This window comes from Doryrhamphus excisus, chromosome 4, assembly GCF_030265055.1.
Source record: "Doryrhamphus excisus isolate RoL2022-K1 chromosome 4, RoL_Dexc_1.0, whole genome shotgun sequence".
NCBI classification, from domain to species: domain Eukaryota; kingdom Metazoa; phylum Chordata; class Actinopteri; order Syngnathiformes; family Syngnathidae; genus Doryrhamphus; species Doryrhamphus excisus.
The window spans coordinates 23572870-23598154 of NC_080469.1; the positions used below are offsets into that span (position 1 = coordinate 23572870).

Genomic DNA, 25285 nt, shown 5'->3' on the forward strand with positions numbered 1-25285 from the left:
ATTTACGGTAAAACCTTTGAAGGGGAATCCCGGCTTCTGATTGGCTGAGCGTCTACAGTCCTCTCGGCTGTGCTTGACCAGTCTTCTTCAAGCTCATCAGTGTGCGGTGTACTTGCCTGAAGGACGTCAAGAGCTGTCAAATCCGCTCGGAGAGACATAAACTATGTTTTTGAGGGATTAACTTCAAAGAAGAGCGACCATTACTAGCAGGTAAAAGCGAGGAAGTGTGTGAAATGAAGGCTCTTATCGGGAGGAGAGTTGAGAGTTTTTTTGGGGGGCAGGTTCGTCTGTGATGTTCTCGTAACCCTTTAAAAATACTAAATCCTTCTTGGTGTCATTACTGTATTATACGAGTAACACAAAAATGACTATTGGCACTTTTGTTGTTCAATAAATCTGTTTTAGTGGTTATTTTTACTATTGTTGTCGCGCGAGATAGCACGCTTAGCTAGCTATTTAGTGGTTATTTTTACTATTATTGGCCGCACGAGATAGCAGGCTTAGCTAGCTAATTAGCTAGAAGCTCAATTCATTTTCAATGGCAGCGTGAGCTTCCGGTTTATCTACTTTTATTGAGATATTTATGTACTATACTGTAAACATAGAGAAAATAGTCCTTATACCATACTGTAAATATAGAGAAAATAGTCCATCTACTATACTGTAAACATAGAGAAAATAGTCCCTATACTATACTGTAAACATCGAGAAAATAGTCCCTAAACAGTGACACTCGATGTATTTCATTGTGATTATGCTAGCTGTGTCATTTACACAGCTAGCAAATACACATCTCGAACACACAGGAAGATAATAACTAAATATTTGCCTGCAAAGCAGAAATTAGACTTATATTCAAATTTCAGCTACATGTCTCTTAAAGCAGGCCAGAAAAATCAATGGACATTTTTTTCTAAACAACCAGTAATGAAATATAACTATAGATATAACCTCAGGGTCAAGAGACAAACTACTTTAACAAGATTTCCAACTCTTGCTGCTAAAAAAAAACTCTATTGGCTGGACAAGAAAGCAAAATTAAATGAACATTGGTAACAATATTGTTTTTGTATTGTGGTTGTGTCATTCTGGATAAAAGTTAAAAAGTAACAGCATTGGAGGCGTCTGCCATTTTGTGTGTATGTAGAATGTTTTAATTATTTTTATGTGTTCTATCTTTAATATCACTGATATTATCTGAGGTCTGTAAGCAGTTTGACTGAGCAAAGCTGAAAAAGGTTTTAAAGTTAACACAATCCATGTGATTGTTAAAATGAATGGTCGCAGTGTGATACTGATACGGATGCTGATTCACGCCTGACCTCATAAAACTACCACACTTTATGCGAGAGAGAATGATAAATGTCAATAAAAAGAGCGAGTTGTTTCTTTATCTTTACTTCCATTTCTGCAGTGACTCATTTGATGTAAAAATCCTAACTGTCACCATTAAAAAATGTCAAGTTATATTTCAATCGTAATATGAAAATAAGTCAAGCACTGTTATTGTTATGGGGTAAACACAATAAAAACCTCACATTTTTTTTTATTTTATTCATGAATATTTAGTATTCTTAAGTTGAACACAACTGCAAGACGGTCATGCTGGACTGGAATCTTACTGGTTTCACTTTAGTCAGATTCCCACTTGTACAACCTCAGGGTGTCATTTTAAAAATTGGTTCATGACATTTTTTGTGTCTTAGATGCAAACTAAATGTTGGCAATAATAGTTTTTTTTTAATCAAATGGTGTGTTTATAGTTGCATATCTTATCTCCACTTATACTATATTGTGCTTTATCGTAGGGAGAGTCATACAAAGGTTATCACTGCACGTAACACAACATTGTTAAGGGTACTACTGTTGGGTGTAGGCCAGACATAATGTTGAAGTTAGCGTGAAACTCGGTTTAGAATGTTCTGAGTCATTTTACAAAACGGACAGGAAGTGCAATCCATTGCTCCAGACTTGAAATTTGCTTACAAGACTATTTAGTATTTCCTTTGGGTGACATTTAGGCGCTGTGTGTCATCTTCTCAGTTGTCCTTCCTCATGTGAAGGATTATGTCGATCCCTTCAAAGCTTTGTTATTTCTTTTCCAATCACGCACACCAAATCACTGACGTTTACATGCAGATTAATGACCTCAGTGGTTCTAATCCTTTAGTGTGGATCGTCTCTTTTTAGTGTTGGTCTTTGTTGGTGCCTTGCTGATGTTGTGCTGAGGATGCCGGATGCTGACCATTCTTGATACTTCAAACGCAGCTACTGTCGTCTTGTGGGGTTGATAAAAACTAAAACTACACCGGGAGGCTGGCTACAGCCGCAGTAGTTAATTGGAGACCCTAGTGCAGGGGTCTCAAACTCAATTTACTTGGGGGCCACTGGAGCTAGGGTCTGGGTGAGACTGGGTCGCATCAGGTTTTCAAAAAAAACAAAAAAAACGCATTTATTAAAAACCAAAAAATTTGGTTCCAATTTTCTACGAGAAAAACTGTGATAAAACATTCCACTGTTCTCAAATATCTTAATTTATATTTTTCTACACAAAATAAGATGAAAAATAAATAAACAAATCAAGAATAAAGAAAATCAATCAGTAATAAATAAATATAATAATAATAACAAAACAGCAAATAATAAAAACTTGAGACACATGCTAACTCGCAAACTAGAGAGCTAGCATCCTAAACGGTAGCCTTCAAGTTATTTCCTTTCAACTTAAATAGCCAAAAACTTACCACTTCCACACGGATAGGGAGGATAACTATTAACAGTTATTTAACCTTTAACATGAACATCCATGTGAAACTTGCGCGGGCCGCACTAACATTAAACTTTCATATCAAGGCGGGGCCTCAAACTAGTGTCCTGCGGGCCACATTTGGCCCGCGGGCCGCGTGTTTGAGACCCCTGCCCTAGTGATTATTTGCTTTTATAGACCACGCCCACAGCAATAATAATTGAATAGAAGCGTTGATTGGAGCATTTAGGGTACATGACATAATACTACAAGGCTGTTTTTTTTTCTCTCTCAGTTTTCCAGCCTCACACCTTCCAGAGAGTCCACCATGCTGTCCAGGCTAAGGAGTACCATTTCCTGGAGGCCGGTGTGTGTGTCTGCCTGCAGATGGGCCCACACCAAAGAGAAGGGGAAGCCGCTCATGCTCAACCCCCGCACTAACAAAGTAAATCATGTTTGACCTCGTTATGAACTCTGCTAGTGAGCCTATGCAAAACATATGCATGTATGTATGTACAGTATTTATGTTATATCTAAACAAGGTTAATGCCTTAGTCAGGTATAATTAGTATTGCTAGTATAATTAGTATTTTTGCTTATACAGTATGGTGGCCACATTTAACTACTGAACTGCAGAAAGTACTGCAGTTTAATAATAATGTTAAAGTGTCTATTCTAATCATTTTATATTAAAAATAATATAGTAATAAATCCAACAAATATATATATTTGATCGTATATCTGATTTACATGCTTATGCATGCACTTATGACAATAAATCCACTAAAAGCTTTCTGCCTTCATCCTTCCATGCAGCAAATCAAATCTCAGAACATCAATCAGACTGTCTGGCCAAAGCCACCCAACGTTCTGCACACTCACCACCTGCATACGTAATACTTTCCCACAGCAGAACTGCTCCCATTCGGAATTGCTGCATTTTCTTCACTGTGGCACAGATGAGCTTTAGAACCCAACTCTTCCAAACTTAGACGTCAGCAGAAGTGTTGTCATGCTATAAATAGTACATTCCAACCTTCCATGTAAACTGTTCCCTCACCAACCGTCCGCTGTGCTGTGAATCATCACACAATAACCTCAAATCGTCATTTCACTCCACTGACTAAAGTGTTCCATCAGCATGACTCTGCACTTTACAGGGTGAGCCTACCTGCCTTGTATCTTAACATTGTTGAAACATGAGGAGGCTCAGATGCTATACATTAGTTCCCCATTCATATGTGACTGTACAGTACACCCCAACCTCATTTGTATTGTATTGTATTGTATTCCTTCCTTCCTTCCTTCCTTCCTTCCTTCCTTCCTTTTACCAACTGCTTTCACGTGCTCTTTTCTCTCAGCTGGCAGCTTCTCCCTGAGATAGGTCGCCTTCCTTTCTTCCTTCCTTCCTTCCTTCCTTCCTTCCTTCCTTCCTTCCTTCCTTCCTTCCTTCCTTCCTTCCTTCCTTCCTTCCTTCCTTCCTTCCTTCCTTCCTTCCTTCCTTCCTTCCTTCCTTCCTTCCTTCCTTCCTTCCTTCCTTCCTTCCTTCCTTTCTTTCTTTCTTTCTTTCTTTCTTTCTTTCCTTCATTCCTTCATTCCTTCTTTCCTTTTTCCTTCATTCCTTCTTTCCTTCTTTCCTTCCTTCCTTTTTTACCAACTGCTTTCACGTGCTCTTTTCTCTCAGCTGGCAGCTTCTCCCTGAGATAGGTCTCCTTCTTTCCTTCCTTCCTTCCTTCCTTCCTTCCTTCCTTCCTTCCTTCCTTCCTTCCTTCCTTCCTTCCTTCCTTCCTTCCTTCCTTTCTTTCTTTCTTTCTTTCTTTCTTTCTTTCTTTCTTTTACCAACTTTCTTTTATCATTTTAGCGATGTATTTTTTTTACACATTAATAATAATATTCATGCAGGATTCAGCCAAATTTTGCCTAAAACACCCAAAACTTAATTTAACGAGGATAAAGTCAAAATATTATGAGAAAAATTTTGTATTTTAATGAGAAGTTTTTTTTTTTACAAGAATTAAAAACTAAAAAATGTTCTTAATTAGGATAAAACAGTTGAAATAATTGGAAAATTTCCCCAAAACGCTCAAAACTTAATTTAACGAGAATAAAATCTAAATATTATGAGAAAAAAAATGTATTTTAATGAGAATTTTTTTTTTTACAAGAATTAAAAACTAAAAAAAGTTCTTAACTCATTTCAACATGTCAGAATGGAAAGCTATATTTCAGTTGTATTTCAGATGAGTTAATTAGGGTTGCACCATGATTTTCCAAGATGGAACTTTTTCACAATATAGACACAGAATTTTTGTTTCTCATTAAATGTAATCCATATTCACCATGCTTGCTATTTTTGCTAGACTCTACTGATCTCCATTTTCTTGTCTCTTTATGTTTTCCACAGGGAATGGCCTTTTCTTTACAGGAGCGACAAATGTTGGGCATACACGGCCTGCTGCCCCCTAAAGTAGAAACCCAAGACCTCCAGGCCATGCGCTTCCAGAACAACCTGAAGAAAATGACAGATCCCCTTGAAAAGTAAATGTTGTATCAAACATTGACGCAACGTCTTCGATGGTTTAAATTCTGTGTTTTTTTCCTCCTGTTCAGGTACATCTACCTGATGGGCATCCAGGAAAGGAACGAGAGGCTCTTCTACAGAGTCTTGATGGGGGACATCGAGGAGCTGATGCCAATTGTTTACACTCCCACTGTGGGCTTGGCCTGCACACAGTATGGACACATCTTTAGAAGGCCCAAGTAAGGAATCGATCACTGCTATTTTTGACAAAAAGTGATAACTTTTAATGTTGAATTGTTTCTCTGAACAGAGGCTTGTTCATTTCCATTTTGGATAAAGGACACATCCGCTCCATCCTGGACAACTGGCCAGAGACCAATGTGGCTGTGAGTACGCTCTTCAAAATCAGTACGCTAACTCTTGACCTAGCTTTCTTTCTGACTGCAGGCCGTAGTAGTGACTGACGGAGAGCGTATTCTAGGCCTTGGGGATCTGGGAGTTTACGGCATGGGAATCCCTGTCGGAAAACTCTGCCTGTACACCGCCTGTGCCGGCATCCGACCTGAGAAGTGTCTCCCCGTGGTGATCGACGTGGGCACGGACAACAAGGTGGCGAGATGCTGCACGTGGAGAGGGAAAAAAAAAAAAAACATAAAATCCCATCATTCCTGATGTATCTGTTCCGGTTTTCCGTTCAGACTCTCCTTAAAGATCCACTCTACATGGGCCTGTACCAGAAGAGAGACCGCTCCCAAGCGTATGATGACCTCATTGATGAGTTCATGGAGGCCGTGGTGGACAAATACGGGCAAGACACCTTGATACAGTTTGAAGACTTCGGGAATCACAACGCCTTCCGCTTCCTGAGGAAGTACAGGGAAAAGTACTGCACCTTTAACGACGATATTCAAGGTTTATTCAATTACATACATTGATTGTTGGCTAATTTTCTGTATTTTAATGTGTATTTTCTTGATGACAGGCACTGCATCAGTCGCCCTTGCTGGTCTGCTGGCAGCTCAGAGAGCCACAGGGAAGCCGATCACGGAACACCGGGTGCTTTTCCTGGGAGCGGGAGAGGTAATGTAATGGTTCATTTCATTCATCCCTTCATTTTTTACCGCTTTTTCCTCATGAGGGTCGCAGGGGGGTGCTGGAGCCTATCCCAGCTGTCTTCAAGTGAGAGGCGGGGTACACCCTGGACCAAGCCAATCACAGGGCACATATAGAACAACCATTCACACTCACATTCATACTTACGGACAATTTGGAGTCGCTAATTAACCTAGCATGTTTTTGGAATGTGGGAAGAAACCATGCAATGCACGGGGAGAACGTGCAAACTCCACACGGAAATGGCCGAGGGTGGAATTGAACCCTGGTCTCCGAGCTGTGAGGTCTGCGCGCTAACCACTTGTCCACCGTGCCGCCCTGGTTCATTCATTCATTCATTCATTTTCTACCGCTTTTTCCTCACGAGGGTCGCGGGGGTGCTGGAGCCTATCCCAGCCGTCTTCGGGCAAGAGGCAGGGTACACCCTGGACTGGTGGCCAGCCAATCACAGGGCACATATAGACAAACAACCATTCACACTCACATTAATACTTATGGACAATTTGGAGTGGCTAATTAACCTAGCATGTTTTTGGAATATGGGAAGAAACCATGCAATGCACGGGGAGAACGTGCAAACTCCACACGGAAATGGCCGAGGGTGGAATTGAACCCTGGTCTCCGAGCTGTGAGGTCTGCGTGCTAACCACTTGTCCACCGTGCCGCCCTGGTTCATTCATTCATTCATTCATTTTCTACCGCTTTTTCCTCACGAGGGTCACGGGGTGCTGGAGCCTATCCCAGCTGTTTTCAGGCGCGAGGCGGGGTACACCCTGGACTGGTGGCCAGCCAATCACAGGGCACATATAGACAAACAACCATTCACACTCACATTCATACCTATGGACAATTTGGAGTCGCTAATTAACCTAGCATGTTTTTGGAATGTGGGAAGAAACCATGCAATGCACGGGGAGAACGTGCAAACTCCACACCGAGATGGCCGAGGGTGGAATTGAACCCTGGTCTGTGCGCTAACCACTAAACCGCCATGTCGCCCTGGTTCATCTCTAAAAAAAAAAAAAAAAAATACTTTTAATGAAGTTTGAAACATGACTGCATATGTAATTTTGTACTTCCTGTCCTGTCCACAGGCTGCTCTCGGCATCGCAAACCTGATTGTCATGGCCATGATGGAATTGGGAATGTCGCAGGCGGAGGCCAGGGAGAAGATCTGGCTGTTTGACAAAGATGGCTTACTTGTAAAGGTCAGTGAATGGGACACGGAATAGATTATAAGGAGACAAGTTGTCTGCGTGGCTTCCTCCAGACTGCTTCAATGAAGTTATCCTGCTCAACGGTACATCGACAGTTGTTGGTTTGACGCTATCAGTTACCAATTTGTGTCTCCAGGGAAGAACGCAGACGATGGACACGAACCAAGAAGCGTTTGTTCACGACAGTCCGGGTGACGTTCACAACTTCCTGGATGCTGTCAACACCATCAAACCTACAGCTATTATCGGTAAGACAGGAATATTTAGACGGAGTTGATGCATGTTGAACTGGTTTGTCGACATTCCTGACATTCCTGGTTGATAGACGCAGTCATCGACATAACTAAAAATATAAGCTATAGCTTGCACGTTTAGTTGGGACTTTATTTATTTATATTTTTGTCACCTGACCGCAGGAGTAGCCGGAGCCGGCCGACTGTTCAGCCATGATGTCATAAAGGCCATGGGGACCCTGAATGAGCGGCCAATCATCTTCGCCCTGAGTAACCCCACAGCCAAGGCAGAGTGCACAGCAGAGGACGCCTACACACTCACTGATGTACACTTAAAAAAAAAAACGAATTCATGGATTTATTGATTTATCATTTAATTTTTGCTCTATTCTACTCCACACATAAAGGGGCGATGTCTTTTCGCCAGCGGTAGCCCATTTGGTCCAGTAACTCTGACTAATGGACGAGTCTTCACCCCCGGACAAGGAAACAACGCTTACATCTTCCCAGGTGAGAACTTAGAGGCCATTAGATTGGAGCTCCTGTATGTTTAAAGCCGTTGTTGTCGTTTGTGTGACAGGCGTGGCTCTGGCTGTGATCCTGAGTGGAGTACGACACATCAGTGACACCGTGTTCTTGGAAGCGGCTAAGGTTCTATGTACCTTTTTCTCATTTAAGAACCTTGATGCGATGTCTCGGGCCGCGCGGTGGACTAGTGTGTGTGTGGCGTTTGCATGTTAGCTTAATCGGAGACTCATGAATGTGAGCGAGAATGGTTGTTTGTTAGCGATTAGCTGGTGACCCTGGCCACTCCTCCAAGCTAGAGATGGGATAGGCTGCAGTTTACACCACGTGCGGGGGTGCTGGAGTCTATCCCAGCTGTCTTTGAGCGGGAGGCGGGGTACACCCTGGACTGGTGGCCAGCCAATCACAGGGCACATATAGACAAACAACCATTCACACTCACATTCATACCTATGGACGATTTGGAGTCGCCAGTTAACCTAGCATGTTTTTGGAATGTGGGAGGAAACCTTGCAATGCACGGAGAGAACATGCCAACTCCACACAGAGATGGCCGAGGGTGGAATTGAACCCTGGTCTCTTAGCTGTGAGGTCTGCACGCTAGTGGCATGTTCTTGTCATATTACAACTTTATTCACATAACAGTAAAATAATGATTTATTGTGTATAATGTGTATAATGTATAATGATTTTTATTGTTTTTGTAACTATTGACTGATTTTTTATGATATTATGACTTTATTATGACTTAAGTCTTGAAATATTTTCTTTGTTACCCACTCATAACATGGCAACTTGTACTTATTTCCCTGTAATATTACAACTTTTTTCTCAGTATAAAAAAAAAATTGTGTTTTTTCTTGCTAATTTTCTGCGCAACATCACATATTCAGGGCTGCACGGCGGTCGACCTCACAGCTAGGAGACCCGAGTTCAATCCCACCCTCGGCCATCTCTGTGTGGAGTTTGCATGTTCTCCCCGTGCATTGCAAGGTTTCCTCCCACATTCCAAAAACATGCTAGGTTAATTAACAACTCCAAATTGTCCATAGGTATGAATGTGAGTGTGAATGGTTGTTTGTCTATTATTAATTAAATAATTTCTCTAGTTTTTCTTATTTGCTATATATATATATAGATATGTTCTATCTTTTTAGCTTATACCCTTGTCATGCTTCATATAATATGTATGATCTTCCAGACACTGGCAGAACAGCTAACTGATAAAGAGCTGGAGGAAGGCCGCCTGTATCCGCCTCTCTCCAACATCAGAGAGGTTTCCCTCCAGATGGCCGCCAAGGTAAGACATGTATTCCAAACTGCTCAAACGCTCCCATTACTTGCTAGCTAACCTTTCATGACTGCAGGTGGTGGAGTACGTGTACGCTAAAGGCATGGCGTTTCGCTACCCAGAGCCAGTGGACAAGAACGCCTTTGTGCGTGCAACCGCGTGGAACACCGACTATGACTCCTTCCTGCCGGATACTTACGACTGGCCTGGGGTCAGCTTCAGCCCCAAAACTACCTAAGGAGGTAACTGCGCTGTGCTGCTTTTAGAACAATGTCTGTCAAACTTGTTTGCCCTCTAGTGGTGGAAATCAGCAGTGTGAAAATACTGTTTTAGTACTAAATGCTTTGCAAATTTACCTCTTAAAAGCACTCCAAATAGAAGAATCATCACGCAGCAGCTGAACCAATATCCACTCCACCCAGTATTATCTGATTTGTGGCAGCTGTAGGAGTTGTTTACTATTGTTGGTGATTCACAGCACATTGTTGATTTGTTTTGTATTGCTGTCTCAAAATTGTGTGTAAATTAGTGATGCTACAATGATCCGCCACCGATGAGTATCGGACAATTCCATGATGAGCGCTTTGCCTTGCTGTCACTGGCGGTAGCTAGCTAGTAAGATCGCTAGAGTTAATCTGCCTAGCTTGACTTTTTTCCCCATTACACATTCTGTTTTTAAAACAAAAAAAATGTGGTTTAGTTTGGAGCTCGTTTTTGCCCCACATGAAAGTGGATATCACATTCATGCGGTATGTACTAACTTTTTCAAGTGTCACTGAACAATTTTTTCTCATTATGTCTTGTCCTCAAAATATTCTCCCTTGTAGCGTAGAAGGTGTAAAAAATATACGTGGTCTCAAGCTGCTGTGCCTTCTTCCCTCCATGTTGTTCAACCAGAAGTTACTGATTAAGATGCCATGAATGCATCATATTCTCCTAATGGATTTAAATCTAGATGTTTTTAGACTTGGAAAGTACACAGTCACCGACTTGGATTCTATATTTTAATAGAAAAACTCTGGAATCAAAGTCAGTTTCTTCTAGTTTCTAACTAGACAAGCTCACGTCATCATCTAAATCAAGACAATATTTTTATGTTATTGATATTTTTATAGTGCATAGTCATTTTTGCACCACGTTCTTGTAAGAATGAGACAAACATAAATATGAGCAGTTTTCTAGGTCTATTTTTCTAATTTGCCGCCGTTTTAAGACTTTTTGTACACAAAAAGCATTGTTGACCTCACACACTGGAAAACTAATTAATTAACCTCATTACCTACTAACTAGCCTATTACTTTTAATTACATTTATTTGAACCATGCATCCATTTTCAAATAAAATAAATGCTTTTTGTAGTAATATTCGAACTGCGGTGAAATGTTACTGTCATATATTTATTTAAAGAAAACCTCCATGAAGTTGCTGCGTCCTACTGTGTCTCATGTTGTTGTGGTGTCAGTACTAAACATGAAAAAAATGGCCTTACCCTGTTTGCAAAGAACAGAATGTTGATGCTGCGTATTAATACACATTGTGAAAAGTGATTAAAAACCTTTTTTCAAAATATACGTATTGGTCTGATCATTAACTGCTTGTGTTTAGTTTTGTTGAATACATGTTGATAAATAAATGAACGATCGACACAATACAGGAAACTGCTACTATGTTGTGTTATTGAATGCGCCACAGTCCAGGTATACGTCATCACTACGCGACGACTGTTATCATACAGCTTCCCGCGCCCTCCGATTCTTTAGTTTTAAGAGGCAGCGGCCATGACTATGGACGTGACTTTTCTGGGGACAGGCTCGGCGTACCCGTCTCCTCACCGCGGAGCCTCGGCTCTGGTGCTGCGGAACGAAGGCGACTGTTGGCTGTTTGACTGCGGGGAAGGGACGCAGACTCAGCTAATGAAGAGCCAGCTGCGAGCCGGTCAGTGTTCCTAATATTAATTAAAAAAAACTATATATATAACTTGAATTATCGTATTAATTACTCAAAAATACGAGAAAGGTTTAATTCCAGTCAAGTTAGGAGTTAAAACACTTGTTTTGAATACACTTCCTGCTCACATTGGACACGTGACTAAGTGCCCGGATGGTGGGCTTTATTGGATTGGCGTAATGTTAATGGAATTGAAAATGACAACTAATAAAACAAAATGGTCGCAAATTTCCTTAATATTTTAAATATTTTCCATATATTTGACCAACCTTTTGCAACTAAATGTGATATAAATAAAATAACATTCCATTCACATTGTGTCATGACCCCAGGTCGAATCAGCAAGGTTTTCATCTCTCACCTGCATGGAGATCACCTGTTTGGTCTGCCTGGTCTCCTCTGCACCGTCAGCCTCAACTTGACCTCTGACCCCCAACGCAGCGTCAAGTGTGTGGACATTTACGGGCCCCGGGGCCTCCGCCATTTTCTCAGGGTTACGCTCGGCCTTACGGGCTCGCAGCTGCTCTTCCCCTACGCTGGTGAGAACACAAATCTATATGAGCGTGTTTTTAATAAAGAACCTTTTTTTAAAAAAAAATGTATTGCATTTTGTAGTCCACGAATTGGAGCCCACACAGGACCAAAGTCCAGAAGAAGGTCAGCTGAGCGTGGAGGTTTGTCCTCGTTTTACTTTGCATGACTACAAAATGGCTACCACAGCTTCATGACAAGTTGTGTTTCCAGCTGACCAGAGAGTGCGGCCCCCTGCTGTCTCAGGAGCAGCCCGGTGCAAACATCTCTCTGGACGTCTCCTCTGACTGCTACTTCCTGTTTGAAGACGACAAGTTCACCGTGAAGGCCTTCAGGTTGTTTCACCGCATTCCCTCATTTGGATTTTGTGTTCAGGAACGCCATCGACCCGGGAGACTGAAAACCGAACTATTGAAAGAACTTGGTGAGGCCACTTGACGCCTATTTAGATGTTGGGTCATAAAAATCAATTCAAATGGGGAATTAAATAAAATGATTATCAGATTTTTTTTACATAGAAATAATGACAGAACAAGCCTAAAATAATTGAAGGATTTGAGGGTTTAAAAATTATATTTAAGAGTGGTAAAACTATGGTAACTTAGCGCTTAACATGCTTGTGTGTGTGTATATATATGTGTGTGTATATGTGTGTGTATATATGTGTGTATATATATATGTGTATATATATATGTGTATATATATATGTGTGTGTATATATATATATATATATATATATATATATATATATATATATATATATGTGTGTATATATATATATATATATTAGGGTGGCCCTCTGTAAGGGGGTGAAATTTCAAACGAATAATGTCTATGCTCCAAACCCGGATTCTTGTTCCTTTTGACCCAGAAACATGCTGTGCAAAGTTTCGTTGAAATCGGAATATATTTAACCGGTGCTCAACGACTCTGAAATTTTACTCAGCGAACGCTAGTCACAAGCACTCCGGGTCCCCCTCCCACGTTGCTCTCGTGGGAGTATTAGCCGCTTTCCTCTCCTGGCGGGGTTTATGTGGCTGCTAGCCACTCATTGTCGCCCGGTCTGTGCAAGCGTTCCCTTCCTGGTGTCCGGGAACTGGCGCCGATGGTCCGCGACGACCTGGACGAGGAACTGCAGTTGTTCTTCGTCCTTCGTCAGGAGCCGGTTATATTCCTGAATCAGGGCGACGCCTCGTTCCGCGTGGTCATTGGTGACCGACAGCTTCCCCAGCGCTTTGCACACCTTGCCGTACGCCTCATCCTTCTTCCAGTCTGCCGGTTCCAACTCCAGGAATCCCTTGTCGATGGACATCTTGTTGAAGAACGAGGACGTATTGGAGGTCACAAAGTCCTCAAGGCTGCAGCCGCTGATCGCTGAAGCGGGAATGGTCACTCGCTTCTGGGCTGTGTCGTTGCCATCCTTCTCCTCAATCGCCGCTACCATGTTCTTCTTTGTTTCTGATGAAACCCGGTCGTCAAAGAACGCCAGGGCTACCAGCTCTTCCGAGAGGTACCAGAGGTGGCCGAGGAGCTTGTTTGTCGCGGCCTTGGAGACCTCCGCGTCTTCGTACCCGTCCAGTGCCTGAAGCAGCTGAAGATCCTTGAGCGGAGCCGCGACAGCAAGTGGGGCTTGCGTCCAGGCTTTGCTGTAGAGGCGGGCGGAGAACATGGCCACCCTCAACAGTCCGCGCTCCTCCTTCGGCGTCACTTTGAACTGTCCCCTGAACAGCCACACCTTGAGCGAGTACAGCACCTTGCTCATCCACCGAGCGTGGTGCATGGGGCCAGGGGCACGGAAGCGGATTCCGCGGGGAGGTACGCCGCCGAGAAAGATGACGGTTAGTTCCAGAAGTTCCCGGTAGTCGTCCCGAAGGTCTGTCCGCTCTTTCAGGGCCTGAAGGAACCACTCGATGTCGACCTCTCCTGCTCCATCCTCGATCGGCTGGAACTCGCCTTGGTTGATGAAGGGCCACCTCTCCTGGAAACGCTTGAACAGCAGGACAGCAGGCCCTGTAGTTGGCCCCATCACCGACGTGAAGACCGCCTCGATCACGAGCTCGAGAATGTGATGCCGGCAGGCGAGGTAGAGGAGGTCGCTCTTCAGCTGCCGCTCAATCATGGTACACGCCCCGGTGTGCCGACCCATGTTGGCGGCGGTGGTGTCAAAGGACATCCCCACGACCCGGTCAGCGACGCTCCACTTCTCCAACGCCTCCACAACGGCCTTCGCTGCATTCGCCCGCATGCTCGCAATGCGTATCACGAGTGTTTTCACGAGTTTATTGACTGAGTATGAGCACATAAAGTATGTGTGGTATTTACATGATTAATAAGGGCAATGGAGGGAAGAGTTTCAATAAATTAAAAGAGGAATTCCTTCTCAATCAGAACGCACTCCAGAAACATGCAAACACGTTGAAAAAGTACTGCCAAGCACTAGACAAATCCTAGACAGAGGAAAAGGAGCACTAGACGAGAGTTGCCACACACAGTCCTTGGTCCATAGTCCACCAACGAGAGCACCTGAGAACAGAGCCGCTGCATTTGTCACCGACAAAGCCCCTGTATCGTTGAATGTGAAAATGATCTTATATAGTAAAACTTTAAGGTCGTTGAGCACCGGGTAAATATTATTCGATTTAAAAAAAAAATTACTCGCATGGTTTTCTCATGGAGTGGAACAAGAATCTGGGTTTGGAGACTGAATTTTCAAACTTTCGAAAATAAGGGCCACCCTAATATATATGCATGTGTGTATATACGCATATGTATATATGCATGTGTATGTATATACGCGTATGTATATACGCATGTGTATGTATATACGCATGTGTATGTATATACGCATGTGTATGTATATACGCATGTGTATGTATATACGCATGTGTATATACGCATGTGTATGTATATACGCATATGTATATACGCATGTGTATGTATATACGCATATGTATATACGCATGTGTATGTATATACGCATATGTATGTATATACGCATGTGTATATATACGCATGTGTATGTATATACGCATGTGTATATATACGCATGTGTATGTATATACGCATGTGTATATATACGCATGTGTATGTATATACGCATGTGTATATATATGCATGTGTATGTATATACGCATATGCATATATGCATGTGTATGTATACATATATATGTATATATGCGTGTGTGTGTGTATATATATATGTGTATATATATATATATATGTATATATATGCATATGTATATATGCATGTGTATGTATATACGCATATGCATATGTATATATGCATGTGTATGTATATACGCATATGTATATACATATATGCATGTGTGTGTGTATATATGTGCATATATATATGCAAATGTATATATGCATGTGTATGTATATACGCATATGTATATATGCATGTGTATGTATATACGCATATGTATATATATGCATGTGTATGTATATACGCATATGCATATATGCATGTGTATGTATATACGCATATGCATATATGCATGTGTATGTATATACGCATATGCATATATGCATGTGTATGTATATACGCATATGCATATATGCATGTGTATGTATATGCGCATATGCATATATGCATGTGTATGTATATGCGCATATGCATATATGCATGTGTATGTATATGCGCATATGCATATATGCATGTGTATGTATATGCGCATATGCATATATGCATGTGTGTATGTATATGTGCATATATATGCATATATGCATGTGTGTATGTATATGTGCATATATATGCATATATGCATGTGTGTATATATATGTGCATATATATGCATATATGCATGTGTGTATATGTGCATATATATGCATATGTATATATGCATGTGTATATGTGCATATATATGCATGTGTGTATATATGTGCATATATATGCGTGTGTATATATGTGCATATATATATGCGTGTATATATATGTGCATATATATATGCATGTGTGTATATATGTGCGTATATATATGCATGTGTGTATATGCATGTGCGTATATATATGCATGTGTGTATATGCATGTGCGTATATATGTGCATATATATATGCATGTGTGTATATATGTGCATATATATATGCATGTGTGCATATATATGCATATGTATATATATGCATGTGTGCGTATATACGCATATGTATATATATGCATGTGTATGTATATACGCATATGTATATATATGCATGTGTATGTATATACGCATATGTATATATGCATGTGTATGTATATATGTGCATATATATGCATATGTATATATGCATGTGTATGTATATACGCATATGCATATATGCATGTGTATGTATATACGCATATGTATATATGCATGTATATATATGCATGTGTGTATATATATGTGCATATATATGCATATGTATATATGCATGTGTATGTATATACGCATATGCATATATGCATGTGTATGTATATACGCATATGTATATATGCATGTGTATGTATATACGCATATGTATATACGCACGTGTATGTATATACGCACGTGTATGTATATACGCATGTGTATGTATATATGCATGTGTATGTATATACGCATGTGCATATATATGCATATGTATATATGCATGTGTATGTATACGCATGTGCATATATATGCATGTGTATGTATATACGCATGTGTATATATACGCATGTGTGTATATATGCATGTGTATGTATATACGCATATGCATATATGCATGTGTATGTATATACGCATATGCATATATGCATGTGTATGTATATACGCATATGCATATATGCATGTGTATGTATATACGCATATGCATATATATATGCATGTGTATATATATACGCATATGCATATATATATATGCATGTGCGTATATATATACGCATATGCATATATATATGCATGTGTGTATATATATGTGCATATATATGCATATATGCATGTGTGTATATATGTGCATATATATGCATATGTATATATGCATGTGTGTGTATATATGTGCATATATATGCATATGTATATATGCATGTGTGTATATGTGCATATATACATGCATGTGTGTATATATATGTGCATATATATATGCATGTGTGTATATGCGTGTATATATATGTGCATATATATGCATGTGTGTATATATATGTGCATATATATATGCGTGTATATATATGTGCATATATGTATGCATGTGTGTATATGCGTGTGTGTATATATGCTTGTGTATATATGTGCATATATATGCATGTGTATATATGTGCATATATATGCATGTGCGTATATATGTGCATATATGTGCATGTGTGTATATATGTGCATATATATGCATGTGTGTATATATGTGCATATGTATATATGCATGTGTATATATATATATATATATGTGTGTATATATATGTGTATATTACATATATGCATATGTAAATGTGCGTGTATATAAATATATATGTATATGTAAATGTGCAAATGTTTATATGCATATGTGCATATATAGGCATATGTATTTATACATTTATAGGCATACATCCGTATGTGTGTGACACTTAAAGGGTGTCTTGTCCTCTTCAGGCCTGAGACCAGGTCCCTCCTACGGGCGTCTGAAAGCGGGTCACCCAGTGACCCTGGAGAGTGGCCGTTTGCTTTTACCCAGCGAGGTCCTAGAAGAAAGCATCCCCGGGAGGAAAGTGTGCATTCTGGGAGACTGCAGCTCGGTGCTGGGTGAAGGACCCGTGAGGGTCTGCCAGAGTGCCGACCTTTTGGTGCACGAGGCCACACTGGGGGACGAGCACAGGGACAAGGCGGTGGAGCACGGACATAGCACGCCTCAGATGGCAGCAGTGTTTGCGCGGGCCTGCTGTGCTAGAAGATTGGCGTTGTACCATTTTAGCCAGAGGTATAAACCCAGCTCACTGGAGCGCCATGAAGACGATGAAGATGTCTCTGAACTCCAACATCAGGCTGAACAAGTCCTACAGGATGATGATGATCATCGGGTAGAAGTCATTCTGGCTGAGGACTTTCTCACCATCCCGATTCCTCTGCACAAAAACATATAATTGCTCATACGGGGACAGAGTGTTCTATTTTTATAGTTTCATGCTCCAACATGATTGTATTGTTGATTGTTGACCTTTGCTGCAAAGCGTAAAAATAAATCAATAAAGGTAATATATATTTGTTTAAATATATATATATGTATTCATTTATGTATATATGCACGTTATATATGTGACACATACATATAGTGTATATACATATACATACACATACTATGTGTACTGTATATATGTATGAGAACTTGCTACTCCAGAAGACAGCACCAGTGAGCGGTGAAGAACAACATAAAAGCACGTAAGATGTCTCTAAAGAGCAGTGAGCATGTAGTACTGGCAGATGTACATCGTCCAGAAAAGAACCTGACTAATGCTAAAGCTAAAGAATAGCATAAAATCAGTGCAACTGTGCAACCACAAGGCGTAGCAGCCCTCAGAAGAGCCACAATCAGGCCAAAGAAGAGAAGAGAATCGTGTCTGGAAGTCTCAGAGAGGACAGCCATCAGTTCTCAGAACAGACTTCCTGCGTAGCTGTGAGGCTGCGATGTCTCAGATCAGAGGTCTTGAGGTACTTCATGACTGCAAGGGAAGACAGAAAATACTCTCTAAGCTTCCAGATTGGTTGACTTCAAGGTGGAATAGGAAAGTCATAAAAAATAGAAGAGAAAACTCACATCAGCTGGTTTGTCACTGAAGCCGGAAGGTTCCAGACAAGGACGGAAAGAGCAGAGGTCCTGGAGCAAAGAACGAAAACTGAAACACTTCTATGCTAGGACAAGGTTAAAAAGCCATAGCATTTCAGTATGTGGAATCAAACTATGGAATGGATTGAGTAAGGAAATCAAACAATGCACAACGATGAGCCAATTCAAGAAACAATACAAGCAGTTGATGTTTGCTAAATACAAGGATGAAGAGTCTTGAACCAGTCATGATGTGCTATATATATCACTATATTGACACTTATTACTTACTATATCACCTTGTACTAAAAAAAACATTTTTACAAAATTAAAAAATATTAAATAAAATTAAAAAAATAAAAATGTATTAAAAAATAATAAAAATTAATAAAATGAAGTAAAAAAAACTTAAATTATATTAGGAAAGCAGGAAGTGAACAAATGTAACAGTTACTGACTGTAAAAGTACCAGATGGAGGGGTAGGATTTAATAAGTTTTGCTTCTTCCTACTCCTTTTGGACATGTGGAACTGGGAACTGATTATGTGATGCATTCAATTGTAATCTGATGCATGTTCAAATGAAATTAAACCATTACCATTACTGTCCATGTGTACCTGTACTTCTGCTATATAGGTTGTACAAGTATTAGTATATAGTATTTCCATTCTAAATGATTGAACCTACCAGAGTCGATTATGCTTTTTGGGTTACGTAACGCTGAGAATGAAGCAGGTTGTTCTTTCCGAGCGTAAAGTGGGAGCCTTATCAAACTGATATGAGTCCTCCTGGCCTTTAAAAACACACAACATCTAAGACAGGTGAGAAACAAGACACCAAGACCACAGGTAAGACCTGCTAGGTATCACATACAGCTATTTTACCTTTTCTTTGCCAGGACATTGCTGTGACTAATATTACGGCATGACATTATGACGGCAGAATGGTCATGTCATTTAAAAAAAAAAAAATCAAAAGTAGAAAACAAACTAAACTGATCTGAATTTTTTTCCTTTTTTCTTAATTGTTGCCCAACTTGCTTTTTGTCGTCAGAATCAGAATTTGCTTTATTGGCCAAGTATGCTTAAACAAACAAGGAACTAGGTTTAGACTTTGGTTGTATTAGCTCTCACAGTACATATGCAAAGACAATAAATACATAATTTAGTAGTTATTATAGAGTTTTTCAATATGCTTCAATCTGCAAATCTCAGTGAACAATGTATTTATAAAGAATATATCAGGAAGTTATCCCGTTAGCTCGCTGTTTAATCAACAAAAGTTAGCACAAACAATATAAAAAAGTCAATATTAAAAGTGTAGTAAGCCTACAGTGGAACCAGGTCAGTGTGTTGTTGTGTTACTAATACACAATCAACCATCAACCTGGATGGATTTCAGTAGCTGTATTTGTTTGATGTGAGCCTATCCCAGCTGTCTATGGGCGAGAGGCGGTGGCCAGCCAATCACAGGGCACATATAGACAAACAACCATTCACACTCACATTCATACCTATGGACAATTTGGAGTCGTTAATTAACCTAGCATGTTTTTGGAATGTGGGCGGAAACCGGAGGAGAACGGGGAGAACATGCAAACTCGGTGGAATTGAACCCTGGTCTCCTAACTGTGAGGTCTGCGCGCTAACCACTAGACCGCCTGAACCTGTGGAAAATATAAGTGGTAAATGATAAAAGTAGGGGCCCCAGGAGGGAGTCCTGAGGCACACCTGTCGTGTAAGCCAAAAAGCCACTCACTCTCTCAGGTCTCACCTGCATATGAACAAGAAATCCACAAATGAAATATTAAAAAGGTTTGAATCTCATTGAAAATCTATTTATAATTCAGCTAAATTGACAAATGTTTATTATTTATTATTATTCTTGTTTTTTTATAATGACAACTGCATTACTCGACTTTTTGAAACATGACTAAATAATAAAATAAAATATTCAATATGATGAAGACTTGTCTAAACTAAGTGTTTAATTGTTACGCCCACTTCCTTTACAGCCATGGCCTGTTCCCGTCTGTCCCTGCTGCTTCTGGTGCTGGCTTCCCTGACCGTGGCTCAGGCCCAGATCAGGCTGTATAGGCTGCGTGCCTCCAACCTCCAAGCTGACATGGGGACCGTTGACGGCTACGTCAAGGTGTTTTGTGGCTCTGCCTATTTGGGTAAAACAGCAGCCCATTATAACAATGTTAGTCCTTGGTGGGGGGAAGAGTTCTCCTACTTCAAGGCCAAGAAAAACGATGTCTTGAGGCTGGAGGTTTATAACCAAAATGCTCCCTTTGACGACCTGCTGGGAGTTTGCCAGACGCGACTTCGACTCGGAACCCACGGATATGCCTGCAACCTGAAGAAAGGTGGAACCCTCATTTATAACTACACTCTCAGCACCAGCCATCAATAAGCATCTAGTCTCTTTTGCAAAGCACCAGCCATACCTTACAGTATTCAGTTCTCGTTGTACTGCATTGTACTACTACTCTTTGTATCTGTCTGGAAGAACAATTCCAACATACGTTGTGTTGTCAAAAGGAAATAAAATCAGTTGCAACACTAATTTTTGTAATGTGATGTGAACGTTTTTGCTGTATATTGAATGATCAATACATGATACATGAACACATCTTTCTCTTTTCTGTGCGGTTCTGCAGATACTGTATGAATATGATCCAAAGACACAGATATTAAAACGCTCCCAACAAGGTTTTATGGTTCTATATACAGTACCATGTAGTAACAGGTACATTCATGACAACATTCATTCATTTTCTACCGCTTTTCCTCACAAGGGGCTATCTTGGGGCGAGAGGCGGGATACACCCTGGACTCTCAGCCAATCACAGGGCACATTTAGACAAACAACCATTCACACTCACATTCATACCTATGGACAATTTGGAGTCAATTAACCTAGCATGTTTTTGGAATGTGGGAGGGAAACGGGGAGAACATGCAAACTCCACACAGAGATGGCCGAGGGTGGGATTGAACCCTGGTCTCCTAGCTGTTAGGTCTGCACACTAACCACTCGATCGCCGTGCCGACTCATGACAACATGTATTATAATATTTTGTCATATTTTGGTCATTTTAAGCATTAAAACTTCCTATCCGGGTGCATTGATTTCAGTTTTGTTCAGAAGGTGGAATAAATGTTTCCCATTATATGCATTCTTAGTGCCATCTTTTTATCTGTTTGTATATCTTCACAATGCACAGAAAAGAGAAAGACATGTGCTTATGTCTCACGAAAGGATTGAGCATGATAAGCATTTTTTTAAAAAATTCAAGTCCTGCTTCTAAAGTTCTTCAAAACACTGACATTTCAGTATACAAATGTAATGTAAACGTCTGTTTAGGGTGGTGGATGGTGATGGGCGGGACAACGTCCACCTAAATAAATAGCTTGACCCCCCCCAAGCAACATTTCAGAAGTGAAAACTCCACCCATCGCTAGTGTTGGGCATTGTTTTAATTTGAGTGATTCGTGTTTCAATTCCTTGGTGTGATTATTGTTATTATTGGTTATGGTATTAAAATGGTTATTATTACATGTAATTTTTCTGTCTCCTGCAAGTTGAGAGTTTGTTTCAAATTAATTGTGATGGTGTTTAAAAGGCATAACCACAACAATCACATGTCCTTCACTGTCCATGTGTACCTGTACTTCTGCTTTCCAAGTCTGTATAGGTTGTACAAGTATTTGTATATAGTATTTCCATTCTAAATGATTGAACCTACCAGAGCCGATTATGCTTTTGGGTTACGTAACGCTGAGAATGAAGCAGGCTGTGCTTTCCGAGTGTAAAGTGGGAGCGTTATCAAACTGATATGAGTCCCGCTGGTCTTTAAAAACACACAACATCTAACACAGGTGAGAAACAAGACACCAAGACCACAGGTAAGACCTGCTAGGTATCACATAAAGCTTGCCTGCACTGATGCAGATATTAATGTGAGCAATGTTATATGACTGCAGAATGATTATAGATTTTTTTTAAGATTGAAATATAGGTGGAACACTAAAACTAAATTCTGGGCGTCACTAGACCTGATACTGTACTGGGGCACAAATAATTCATGAGAGCGTGCAAAGTGCGCAAGAGAATTCAACACTTATTTATCATCGAGGAACATATATAAACTATTAAATCATATCAGACTATGTTGTTGTCTAGATATTTGATATTTGAACCACCTGAAATGTACTGCAGTAATGCATTTGGCCTACTTGTGCACTTTACTCTAGACTTCTAAACCATTACAGGGAATAATTTTTGGGAAGTAAACTGTAACTGTCTTGTTTTCATTTTTGCAAAGTGGTCAATCACTTGGAAAGTTCCTCACTCTCCACTGACATGATGGCAAAATGGTGAAGCCTATCCTGCCCCATTGTGCTTCTCAGCCAAGTGTGGAGCCGTTTTAAGTGAAATAAACTTGAATGGTTTCAAAATGTGGCTCACGACTTCATCTTAGGGGAAAATGTTTTTCTACCTGAAGATAGACCATTTAAGGACCACTGAATCCATAGGCTACATGTGTCAACTAACATTAGCTTACTCAAAGTCATCATTGATAACTCAGGATGCTGGTTCCTGAGCAGAACCAGCACCAACATTGTGTTACAAGTTGATAAAACCAACTGCAAGTTCCCCCGACAGCTCATACAGCAAATTAATGTAGTTGTCTTGATACAAGGAATGTTAGCTAACTTAGCTTCTTCTGTTGCCTAGCTAGCTAGGACTTACGAGGACACTTACTTCTCTCATTCCTCGCTGCTTTGTCCCTGCTGCGGGCGAATAACCTTCTGATATCCATCTAGGAGTTACAGTTAGAGTCAAATCCAAAACAAATTAGTATATTATAGTATATTTAACAAGTTGGCGTCGGCTAACATTACCTACCTCACGCAGTGATTCTCGTCGCCTGTCTCTCTCGCGCGCTCTCTCTCGCGCGCGCGCTCTCTCTCTCTCTCTCTCTCGCGCTCTCTCGCGCGCTCTCTCTCTCTCGCGCGCTCTCTCTCGACTTCCAGTTGACACAAGTATTATCAGCTGAAGTCGCTACACATGAATAAATTACCATATTAATTAGCCATGTGCGTATTGTTTATGTGGAGTGAATACAACAGCAATGAATTACCATACTAAGTATGTGCCTTAGACTTAAAACTCTGAAGTATTTTTTTTTAATGGTGACATTTTTACTGGGGCACTGCAGATCAATACTGGGGTGAACCCCAGTGAAATCTCTACTAGAGCATCAAAATATATGCACTGGACTTTAATAGTAAAATACAGTCAATATAGTAAAAAAAAATCCTCAGCTGTCTTTTCCTCTCTATGGAAGGACAGCAGTGACAATGACCTTCAAGTTCACGCACTCCGGACCCCTTCAGGATGAATGGGTACTTTGAGTGTTCTTTGTATTTTACCATTGTTTAGAACAGGGGTCTCAAACATGTGGACCGCGGGCCAAATGTGGCCCGCAGGACACTAGTTTGAGGCCCCTGCCTTGATATGAAAGTTTAATGTTAGTGCGGCCCGCGCAAGTTTGATATGCTGATGCTGTATGGTATCATGTACCCAGAAAAAATTATTACGTTTGATTCATGTTCATGTTAAAGGTTAAATAACTGTTAATAGTTATCCTCCCTATCCGTGTGGAAGTGGTAAGTTGTCATATAAAGTGTTTAATTGTTACGCCCACTTCCTTTACAGCCATGGCCTGTTCCCGTCTGTCCCTTCTGCTTCTGGTGCTGGCTTCCCTGACTGTGGCTCAGGCCCAGATCATGCTGTCTAACCTGCGTGCCAGCAATCTGCCCTCTGACATTTTGGGGACCACAGACGGCTACGTGAAGGTGTTTTGCGGCTCTGCCTCTTTGGGTAAAACAGCAGTCCGTAATAACAACATTAATCCCTGGTGGGGGGAAGAGTTCTCCTACTTCAAGGCCCAGGAAAATGACGTGTTGAGGCTGGAGGTTTACGACAGAGATATTCTCTTTGACGACCTGCTGGGAGTGTGCCAGAGACAGCTCCGACCTGGAACACATGAGCATGACTGCTTCCTGAAGAAAGGTGGAACCCTCCATTATGTCTATACCCTCGGTAGCGGCCGTCAATAAGCATACTAATGTTTCCGTTTTACAAAGTCCAAGCCATTCCTGAGTGCTTTGGAAAAAAACATTTGATATGATTCAGTTCTCATGTTGTCACAAGGAAATAAAATCAGTCCAACCAGAAGAAAAAGTGTAATATTTTTGTACTGTGCCATGTAAGGCCTTTATGAATTCCGAATAAGATGCAGATAATTACCACTTCCTATTTGAACAGTTCCTATTCACCTCAACTTGAACTCATAATTACTACCACAAATGATTACACTTACTATATATGACAAGTCCACACTGAGTGGCATCAATGGACGGATGGAGGATTCATCAATT

At 40.6% G+C, this 25285-nt stretch overlaps 4 protein-coding genes and 1 long non-coding RNA gene across 7 annotated transcripts; 4 read left to right on the plus strand and 1 right to left on the minus strand.

Annotated features, from left to right (window-relative positions):
- The first annotated feature begins 66 nt into the window (after window positions 1–66).
- me2 (malic enzyme 2, NAD(+)-dependent, mitochondrial) lies at window positions 67–11213 on the plus strand. Its single transcript, XM_058070523.1, has 15 exons — window positions 67–210; window positions 3042–3191; window positions 5151–5284; window positions 5357–5506; window positions 5578–5653; window positions 5715–5876; window positions 5966–6179; window positions 6250–6347; window positions 7475–7588; window positions 7734–7845; window positions 8014–8156; window positions 8238–8340; window positions 8411–8481; window positions 9557–9655; window positions 9723–11213. The coding sequence occupies exons 2-15, from the start codon at window positions 3075–3077 to the stop codon at window positions 9882–9884; spliced, it is 1755 nt and encodes a 584-aa protein (XP_057926506.1). The 5' UTR covers window positions 67–210; window positions 3042–3074; the 3' UTR covers window positions 9885–11213.
- A 75-nt stretch (window positions 11214–11288) lies between these two features.
- On the plus strand, window positions 11289–18278 carry elac1 (elaC ribonuclease Z 1). The gene is made up of 5 exons (XM_058070525.1): window positions 11289–11581; window positions 11926–12132; window positions 12209–12267; window positions 12338–12548; window positions 17666–18278. Exons 1-5 carry the CDS (start codon window positions 11425–11427, stop codon window positions 18151–18153), a joined length of 1122 nt encoding a protein of 373 aa, XP_057926508.1. The 5' UTR covers window positions 11289–11424; the 3' UTR covers window positions 18154–18278.
- On the minus strand, window positions 17378–23834 carry LOC131128043 (uncharacterized). 2 transcript variants are annotated; one of them, XR_009129590.1, is made up of 5 exons: window positions 23748–23834; window positions 23604–23661; window positions 18825–18884; window positions 17977–18729; window positions 17378–17871 (listed from the first exon to the last, which is right to left on the minus strand). It is a non-coding gene; the product is annotated as an uncharacterized LOC131128043 (long non-coding RNA). The 2 variants fall into 2 exon arrangements; XR_009129589.1 differs by having other exon boundaries at window positions 17378–18729.
- On the plus strand, window positions 19654–21390 carry LOC131128042 (perforin-1-like). The gene is made up of 2 exons (XM_058070529.1): window positions 19654–19681; window positions 20848–21390. Exon 2 carries the CDS (start codon window positions 20850–20852, stop codon window positions 21246–21248), a length of 399 nt encoding a protein of 132 aa, XP_057926512.1. The 5' UTR covers window positions 19654–19681; window positions 20848–20849; the 3' UTR covers window positions 21249–21390.
- On the plus strand, window positions 22699–25088 carry LOC131128041 (perforin-1-like). Of its 2 annotated transcripts, none has more exons than XM_058070527.1 (2): window positions 22699–22744; window positions 24561–25088. In XM_058070527.1, exon 2 carries the CDS (start codon window positions 24563–24565, stop codon window positions 24962–24964), a length of 402 nt encoding a protein of 133 aa, XP_057926510.1. In that variant the 5' UTR covers window positions 22699–22744; window positions 24561–24562; the 3' UTR covers window positions 24965–25088. The 2 variants fall into 2 exon arrangements, with proteins under 2 accessions (XP_057926510.1, XP_057926509.1); XM_058070526.1 differs by lacking the exon at window positions 22699–22744 and adding an exon at window positions 24196–24247.
- Window positions 25089–25285: the final 197 nt, after the last annotated feature.

Bases quoted from the DNA above. Each gene is read 5' to 3' on its own strand.
- LOC131128042 (XM_058070529.1), top strand. From the start codon at position 20,850: ATGGCCTGTTCCCGTCTGTCCCTGCTGCTTCTGGTGCTGGCTTCCCTG.
- me2 (XM_058070523.1), top strand. From the start codon at position 3,075: ATGCTGTCCAGGCTAAGGAGTACCATTTCCTGGAGGCCGGTGTGTGTG. The intron at 7,589-7,733 runs GTCAGTGAATGG...TTGTGTCTCCAG, and splicing joins AAGATGGCTTACTTGTAAAG to GGAAGAACGCAGACGATGGA. The intron at 7,846-8,013 runs GTAAGACAGGAA...ACCTGACCGCAG, and splicing joins CAAACCTACAGCTATTATCG to GAGTAGCCGGAGCCGGCCGA.
- elac1 (XM_058070525.1), top strand. From the start codon at position 11,425: ATGACTATGGACGTGACTTTTCTGGGGACAGGCTCGGCGTACCCGTCT. The intron at 12,268-12,337 runs GTTTGTCCTCGT...TTGTGTTTCCAG, and splicing joins AAGGTCAGCTGAGCGTGGAG to CTGACCAGAGAGTGCGGCCC. The intron at 12,549-17,665 runs GTGAGGCCACTT...TGTCCTCTTCAG, and splicing joins CGAACTATTGAAAGAACTTG to GCCTGAGACCAGGTCCCTCC.